Source organism: Nicotiana sylvestris, chromosome 3 (genome assembly GCF_000393655.2).
Source record: "Nicotiana sylvestris chromosome 3, ASM39365v2, whole genome shotgun sequence".
In the NCBI taxonomy this organism is placed as follows: domain Eukaryota; kingdom Viridiplantae; phylum Streptophyta; class Magnoliopsida; order Solanales; family Solanaceae; genus Nicotiana; species Nicotiana sylvestris.
The window spans coordinates 104,285,928-104,294,254 of NC_091059.1; the positions used below are offsets into that span (position 1 = coordinate 104,285,928).

The window sequence follows — 8,327 nt, forward strand, 5'->3', positions numbered from 1 at the left end:
TTTCTCATCCCCTTTCTTCTTAGCTTTATGTTGCAATTTCTCTTCTCATCTACTCTCTAATTCCTTTAGTGTTGTTTTCTACTATTGTATTGCTATTTGGTTATTGTGGTTCCTTTTATTGAGTTAATATAATCAGTTGGTTTGGGTGTAATATCCAGTTGTTACAGTTGCATAGCTAAAAGCTTGAAGGGTGACAAAGTCAGTTAGGTGACAGATGTGTATAATAGCAAGTTAGTTAATTAGTTAGTGTTAGGAAATAATTATATATATCCTACGTGTACAATGATAAAAGGCTGATTAGCCATTGTATTCCTTTTTGCTCTGTAATTGAAGATCATTTTCTTCCAGAATCTTCTTCTTCTCCCTTCTTCGATTCAACCTCAACCTCAATTCTCCACCCTCTAATGGTGGATTTTATCATGATATCAGAGCTTGAGTGATTCGATCGAGGACAGAGCATAGATTTTTATACTGTGAGTTCATAGTTTTTTCTTCTTGAGTTGAAATCAAGCTCAATCGAAGCACAACAATGGCAAATTTAGATATTGATAATCCTAGGAATCCACTATTCCTACAACCGTCGGATAATCCTAGCAATGTGATAATTTCAATTCAGTTGAAAGGAACAGAAAACTACTCCGTCTGGAGTAAGGCTATGGTGATTGCGCTGCGAGCGAAGAGAAAATTAGGGTTTATTGATGGAAGCTGTACAAAATCTCAGTTCGCTGAAGATCTAGGCGAGGACTGGGAGAGAGTTAATGCAACAGTGTTGACATGGATCATGAACACCGTATCTCCAAAACCGGTAAATGGCATTGTGTACGCTGAAAATGCTAATGAAGTCTAGCTGGATTTAGAAGATCGATTCAACAAAGCCAATGGTTCTAGAGTCTACAATCTAGAGCGAGAAATAGCCACAATTTCTCAAGGTACCTCTAGTATCTCTGTCTATCATTCTAGGTTGAAGTCGTTATGGGATGAATATGGTTCTCTTATACCCTCACTTCCAGTTATTGCTGGCACTAGAGACTTTATCGAACACTTAGAACAACAAAAGCTTTTCCAGTTCCTAATGGGATTAAATGAGTCATATGGAGCTATTAGAAGTCAAATTCTGCCGCAATCTCCATCACCTTCTGTTAGTCGTGCATTTGCAATGCTAATAAATGAGGAGAATCAAAGGAAAGTGTGTGTTTCTAATTGTCAGATTAGTTTAGCAAATGAAATGAATGAATCTACGGTTTTCATGAGTACAAGAGGAAATCAGTCAAGGTTTAAAAGGCAAAGTGATTTGTATTGTGAGTATTGCCACTTCAAAGGCCATTCAAAGGATACTTGTTACAAGCTACATGGATATCCACCTGGATACAAAGGGAAAAGACAGCAACAGTACAAATAGGCAAATGCAGCTGTGAATAGCAGTAGTCATGCTCAAGAGAATGCTATAAATAAAGAAAAAGCTGAAATGCCTCAAGGAATGTCAAACTTCTTCACTGAGGAGCAGTATGGCAGATAATAAAGTTGTTGAACAAGGACAAAGCAGAGGAGCACACAGCTAATATGGCAGGTAATGATAATTCAAGTTTGTTGAAAGACTGTAGGGATCCTTGGATTATAGACACTGGAGCAACAGATCATATGGCTTCAAACTATAATATGTTGGATGATATAGTAAAGATGCCTGAAAATAGGAGATGTGATGTTAGCTTGCCAAATGGTAAGTCAATCCCTGTTACTTATCAAGGCAGGAGATGATACTATACATGACATGCTATGTGTACCTGAATTTAAATACAATTTGTTGTCAGTCTCTAAGCTGACAAGAGAGTTGCAATGCTCAGTGAATTTTTTCCCAACAGTAGATGATCTTTTCCCCTTAGCAACAGTAGAGCAAGTGATGTTTTTCAATTAGTTCATGCAGATATTTGGGGTCCATATAGAGTCTCAACATACAATGGGAACATATATTTTTTAACACTTGTAGATGATCATTCCAAGATGATTTGGGTATTTTTGATGAAATTAAAGAGTGATACTGTTGTTCTGTTGAAATCATTCTTTAAACTTGTGAATGTGCAGTTTGGAAAGACAATTAAGGTGTTAAGGTCAGATAATGGTGCAGAATTTTTTAGCAAAGAATGTCAGGATTTCTTATCTAGTTTTGGAGTTCTTCACCAAAGTAGTTGTCCATATACTCCACAGCAAAATGGAGTAGTGGAAAGGAGGCATAGACACATACTAGAGGTGGCAAGAGCATTGAGGTTTCAGGGGAGCATCCAATTACATTTCTGGGGAGACTGTGTGCTAACAGCTGTTTATCTTATAAATAGGATACCTTCCTCAATTTTGGGGAGCAAGTCTCCTTATGAGGTGTTTCATAAGTCCAAGCCAAGTTTGCTACATTTGAGGGTATATGCTGCTTATGTTATGCCACAGTCACAGAGAAAGTTGACAAATTCTCACCTAGAGCTGTGGCAGCAGTTCACATGGGATATTCAGGCTCTCAGAAGGACTATAGGCTGTATGATCTCAAGGCCAAGCAATTTTTTGTAAGCAGAGATGTGAAATTCAAGGAGAACATCTTTCCTTTCCAGTCGATGAAGAGAGGTGTAGACTTGCCATTATTTCTGGAGATTAATGATGTTCAAGAAGACATCTCAAGGGCAACTGCACCAATAGTAGATCAGGGAACAGTTGGAACTGATGCTGGATAGGATACAACTACCACAAATGATTCTTCACTTGCTGACCCAGCCTGTGATACTCAGTCTACAGCAGCCAATGATCATAACTCTGAAGGACCACTTCAGCATGATGTATTGCCTATAATTGCTCCTGTTGAACCAGTTCCACTAAGGAGATCTTTAAGAGATCCAAAATCACCAACTTGGCTGAATGACTACATTTGTCCAGGGAAGACTAGTTCATACTCCAATTGCATTTATCCTATGTCCAATTACTTAGATTACTCCTCTCTTTCACCAAAGTACCAATCCTTCTTAGCTGCTACTTCTGAGGTAGAACCTGCTTCTTATGTTGAAGCTATGCAGGACCCTCGATGGGTTGAAGCTATGAAGACAGAAATTGATGCCCTTGTCCTCAACAAGACATGGGAAGTAGTTGAGGTACCCAAAGGAAAGGCTGTAGGTGGGTGTACAAGATCAAGTATAAGTCCAATGGGGAGATTGAAAGATTCAAAGCCAGATTAGTCGCAAAAGGTTATAGTCAGCAAGAGGGATTGGACTACCAGGAAACATTCTCTCCAGTAGTTAAAATGGTCACAGTTAGGGTGGTTATTGCCCTTGCAGCCATGAACCAATGGAATCTCTATCAAATGGATGTCTATCATGCTTTCCTTCAAGGTGATCTTGAAGAAGAAGTTTATATGCAACTTCCACCAAGTTTTGGTAGTCAAAGGGGAAACAAGGCATGTAGACTACACAAATCCTTATATGGACTTAAACATGCTTCAAGACAGTGGAATCTGAAGCTCACTGAGGCACTGATTACTGCAGGCTTTACTCAGAGCAAACATGACCATTCTTTGTTCACTTTGAGAAAGAATGCTAAGCTTGTCATCATCCTTGTTTATGTTGATGATCTCCTTATCACAGGTGATGATGCTGATATGATTCAAGAAGCTAAAACAATCCTTCATAAGGCATTCCGAATCAAGGACTTAGGTATTTTGAAATACTTCTTGGGAATTGAAGTCAGCAGATCCCAAAAGGGTATATTATTGTGTCAAAGAAAGTATACGGTGGAACTAATAGCAGAATTGGGCTTGGCAGGGTCCAAACCTGCAATCACTCCAATGGAGCAGAACAGAAAGTTGACAACAATGGAATATGATACACATTGCAACTTGAAGGATGATCCAACACTCACAGATGTCAAAGGATATCAAAAGCTCATAGGGAAGCTTTTGTACTTGACATTAACTAGGCCTGATATAGCCTATACAGTACAGACTTTAAGCCAATTCATGCAGGCTCCTAAGAAGTCACACTTAGAGGTAGCACATAGATTAGTAAGATACCTGAAGAATGAGCCAGGATTGGGCATTCTAATGAGTGCAGACGGTGATATGACTCTAAGAGCATACTGTGATGCAGATTGGGCAAGCTGTCCAAATTCAAGAAAATCAGTAACAGGTTACTTGGTGAAATTTGGGAAGTCCTTAACCTCATGGAAGTCAAAAAAGCAAAGTACAGAAGTTCAGCAGCAAGAAGTTCAGCAGAATCAGAGTATAGGAGCATGGCATTAACAGTGTCAGAATTAATTTGGTTGCTAGGAGTTTTCAAGGAGCTGGGAGTTGAATTGCCTACTTCAATTCAGTTGTTCACTGATAGTAAAGCAGCAATGCAGATAGCAAGCAATCCAGTATTTCATGAACGAACTAAATATATAGAGATTGATTGTCATTTTATAAGAGAAAAGGTACATGAGGGATCGATTCAAACTATGTATGTTCCTACAGAAGAACAGGCAGCAGATTTGTTGACTAAGGGTCTTGGAAGTGTTCAACATCACCATTTGATGTGCAAGCTAGGTGTTTTGAACATTTTCATGGCACCTAGCTTGAAGGGGGGTGTTGAGATGGTTAAAGTGACAGGTGGTGACGGTTGCACAGCTGAAAGCTTGAAGGATGACAAAGTCAATTAGGTGACAGCTGTGTATAATAGCAAGTTAGTTAATTAGTTAGTGTTAGGAAATAATTATATATATCCTACGTGTACAGTGATAAAAGGCTGATTAGACATTGTATTCCTTTTTGCTCTGTAATTGAAGATCATTTTCTTCCAGAATCTTCTTCTTCTCCCTTCTTCGATTCAACCTCAATCTCAATTCTCCACCCTCTAATGGTGGATTTTATCAAGTACTATAATAATAAAATTGTAACTAAAATAACTAATTTCAGCGCTGATATTAGTCCAATTGTTCAAAGTTGAGATTCAAAGAATAGACAACAAAAGCACACTTCTCTGGCTTCATCCGTGAAGTGTAACCCCCGACCCCCACCCCCATCACTTCATATCACTTCATCGCTTTAAGCAAGGAAAGCACCACTTCAATTTGGTAGTATTAAGGCGTTTTCAATATTTCCTATTCGGCAGAGAATGATCATCCAGTCATCTTCAAATACAAAAACATCAAATTAACATGCACATTTCATAATAGACTGTACACAGGCCCTATTCCAGAATGACGAAGCCTACAAATCAAGCGCGAACCTTAACTAAAATAAATCCTATACAAGGCTCCTGGCTGATCTCAAGATATGTATCACTGGTGATTGTCTAAGAAAATGTATCTGGATGTTCACTATCCTAACTCCTATAGTAACAAATAGCCAACCAACCTGACTTTCCTCCAATAAGGTAGGAATGGGCAAGGCTTCTGCACAAAAACAGATGCCAGCCGTTGACATAAAGGCTCCATCAATTCAAACATGGACAAAAGCATGGAGCCCTCAAAATGATGTTCAATCCTCAAGATTTTATACCAGCCATCCATGGAAACAAACCTTCCTGTTTCATGGAAGAAAAAGAGAAGAAGAGTTGCATTGTGGTATTAGGAGCCCATTATTACACACTCTAAATTCAAATACAAGCAAACAAAAATAAGCGAGAAATAGAATCGCTACCCTCTCAGTGGTGTCAAAGCTCTTCTTGTCTCAGGCCAGAATCAAATCCCCAGAAGATTCAGAATCATAATAATCATCATATTCATAATTCTGCTAATAAGAAGACAGCAAGTCAGCGATATGTGCATCATCATTGTGATTCAATATGGAAAAGAAATCAGCTAAAACCAAAAATCTAGAGGAAACTAGAGGCAAAGGAACGTACCCAATCGTACTTGCCAACTTCAGCTGAATCCGCCTCGTCGTCCGCCTATAGATGCAAACATCATTTACAGTATTCTAAAACTTGTACTTGAAAGTTAAACATCTAATTGAGGAATGCAAAAGATAAGAGGGACCAAATGCATTATCGCGACAAACTAACTTATTATTCATCAAGCATGCCACAGAAGAAACCTTCAAAAATTAAAGACATATAAATATCCTGATAGATTCAGGAGATATAAGAAGCTACTGTCATTTACAGTATCCAGAAACTTGTTTTTCAAAGTAAAGCATCAATGAGGAATCAGAAAGATAAAAAACCAAAAGCATTATCCTTAAGGAAATAATTACTTATTAAGTAGATCATAGTATCAAATTTTTTAAAAAATTACAAGGAAATAATGTAGAGAGAGAAACTAAATACATAAAAGAGCATGATGAGCTCTAGATGTAAAACTTCCACCGTTGAAGTACCATTAAGTCTCCGGATGCCTTCAGCAGATATAAGAATCAGTAATTGAGTTTCTAGTTGGAAAGCTAGAGGCAGAAATGTTCAATTAGATCATGATCTTAGGCAAATGTGTATTCGCAAGAGATACCAGTATGTTTGCTCGAGAGACTAATAAAATTGCAGATAATGGGGAGGATGAACACAATTTTGGAATATGAACTATGTTTATCATTGACATGATTCGATTGTTTATCTAATGTCAATTAGAAATCAATGCCCTCTCCTAGAAATTACTGGGTAACAAAAAATGTAATTTTATCATGTTTGCATTCCCTGAAGCAAAAAGCGTGCAACTTCCTAAAAGAGAAAGAATTTTCAGTTCAAAAAAACATAAGAAATTCAATCAAGGCTGAAATTTGGGAATTTTCGAAGGACATTTAGCCCTGTACTATACAAACAAGGCAATATTTTTATTCAAAAATGCATCACTAGCCAGCAGAGTCCATTTAGGAGCACAATATGAAGAGTGGCAATCAATGATCATCCAAGGAATATGCAATAGCAGCATTACAAAGAAATGTAAAATGCTGATTACCCTCCATTGCATATCATTCTCCTCTCTGCGCAAAAGCTTCAAGTATGCAAGATTAATTTTATCGGCTTTCATGAAGTACAAGAACCTCTCCTGAAATAAATAAAGGAGTTTGTCAACCACAAAAGTAAACACTTCAATGAACAAATGATGATGGACAATGATTAGCTAGCGATGTGTGATTATAGAATATGGACAATAGTTCAAACAGAAACGGCTAAAAGTACTAAATAAACTACCTCACGGGTCATATTTTTCCATGTCTCAAAACCTTTCTTATCCACTTCTAACTCATTCCCGTCCATGTTTGTCTTCACAAGTTCCTCCCTGCAATACCAAACACATGAGGCCATGGAAGGGCGGAGCTACAACGAGCAAAGAGTGGGCAGCTGAACACCATTAACCGGGAGAATTATATTGTATATATAGGTCAAATATTACTGCTTAAATCTTGAACACTTTTAGCGAAAATCCTGCTTCACAAAATGAGTCCATGACCAACTTAAGACCATGATTTTATTAATATGAAATATCTCCCACTAGGTAATATGGTTTTTTAATGTAAGATTTGGCACGCACTGAATATATTAAACAGGCAGAGCTAAACTCATAAATACGATTGAGAGTTACTAAACAGAGGAATAAGAGCGAACTTACATGAAAACTCGAAAAGCTGATCTGGGTTGGTCAATTTTCCTCTGCTCCTTAACAACGCTTGCGCTCCTGGGTCCGCATTTCAATTTCTTAACATCCTTTCTGGGTTCACATTCGTGCATGTCAGCCAATGCGACAGCCACTGAAATGCCACATATTTCACTGCGATGTATAAATACTCGCATTAATAGATACACATTAAAGAACCCCATATAGATTAGAAGTCGGAGTAAAGTGGGGGAAGCAAAGAAAAGAAAGGGAAAGAATACCATTTTTGAAAGGCACTGCCGTCGGGACCACGACGTATTTGGATACCGTGGACCCTTTTCCTTGTTCTAGCTTGATACACCATTGAATCCAAAGCCAACCTCTTAACTTCGATTTTAATGGAAGATTGAAATTGCCACTAATATGGCTATAAGGGCCAAAATTTAGACTAACATGCGCCTGGGTGTAGGATAACGCCTTTGCTTAATGCTTAGGGGAGTAGTAATTAAGGAGTGGAGGGACACGTCCCCATTAATTAGGGGTACATTTTAGCGGGACGAGGGGATTTTCTAATAAGTGGTGCAGGCATTTCTAATAAGTGGTGCAGGCGGGGACTTGAAAAGTGTCTATAATGAAATTGAAGCGCCTTTTAGAAAAAGGTCAAAGATTTCCCGCGATGACTCAAAAATGGGGATTGTACGGACCTATATGGAAATGACACGTAAAAAGTGAAGCTGCGTGATCTTGGGTAAGTGGGGTCGTTTAGTTCAAATTCTTATTATAGATAATCT

At 38.2% G+C, this 8,327-nt stretch overlaps 2 protein-coding genes across 2 annotated transcripts; one reads left to right on the forward strand and one right to left on the reverse strand.

Moving 5' to 3' along the window:
• The first annotated feature begins 529 nt into the window (after nucleotides 1-529).
• Nucleotides 530-1,399, forward strand: LOC138887782 (uncharacterized). Its single transcript, XM_070169569.1, has 2 exons — nucleotides 530-805; nucleotides 848-1,399. Exons 1-2 carry the CDS (start codon nucleotides 530-532, stop codon nucleotides 1,397-1,399), a joined length of 828 nt encoding a protein of 275 aa, XP_070025670.1.
• Nucleotides 1,400-5,362: 3,963 nt separating this feature from the next.
• Nucleotides 5,363-8,011, reverse strand: LOC104220435 (high mobility group B protein 7). Its single transcript, XM_009771307.2, has 7 exons — nucleotides 7,818-8,011; nucleotides 7,552-7,710; nucleotides 7,134-7,221; nucleotides 6,898-6,987; nucleotides 5,853-5,897; nucleotides 5,648-5,737; nucleotides 5,363-5,531 (listed from the first exon to the last, which is right to left on the reverse strand). Exons 1-6 carry the CDS (start codon nucleotides 7,898-7,900, stop codon nucleotides 5,678-5,680), a joined length of 525 nt encoding a protein of 174 aa, XP_009769609.1. The 5' UTR covers nucleotides 7,901-8,011; the 3' UTR covers nucleotides 5,363-5,531; nucleotides 5,648-5,677.
• Nucleotides 8,012-8,327: the final 316 nt, after the last annotated feature.

Bases quoted from the DNA above. Each gene is read 5' to 3' on its own strand.
- LOC138887782 (XM_070169569.1), top strand. From the start codon at position 530: ATGGCAAATTTAGATATTGATAATCCTAGGAATCCACTATTCCTACAA. The intron at 806-847 runs GTAAATGGCATT...AATGAAGTCTAG, and splicing joins ACACCGTATCTCCAAAACCG to CTGGATTTAGAAGATCGATT.
- LOC104220435 (XM_009771307.2), bottom strand. From the start codon at position 7,900: ATGGTGTATCAAGCTAGAACAAGGAAAAGGGTCCACGGTATCCAAATA. The intron at 7,711-7,817 runs GTATTCTTTCCC...TATACATCGCAG, and splicing joins GGCAGTGCCTTTCAAAAATG to TGAAATATGTGGCATTTCAG. The intron at 7,222-7,551 runs GTAAGTTCGCTC...TTGGTATTGCAG, and splicing joins TCAGCTTTTCGAGTTTTCAT to GGAGGAACTTGTGAAGACAA.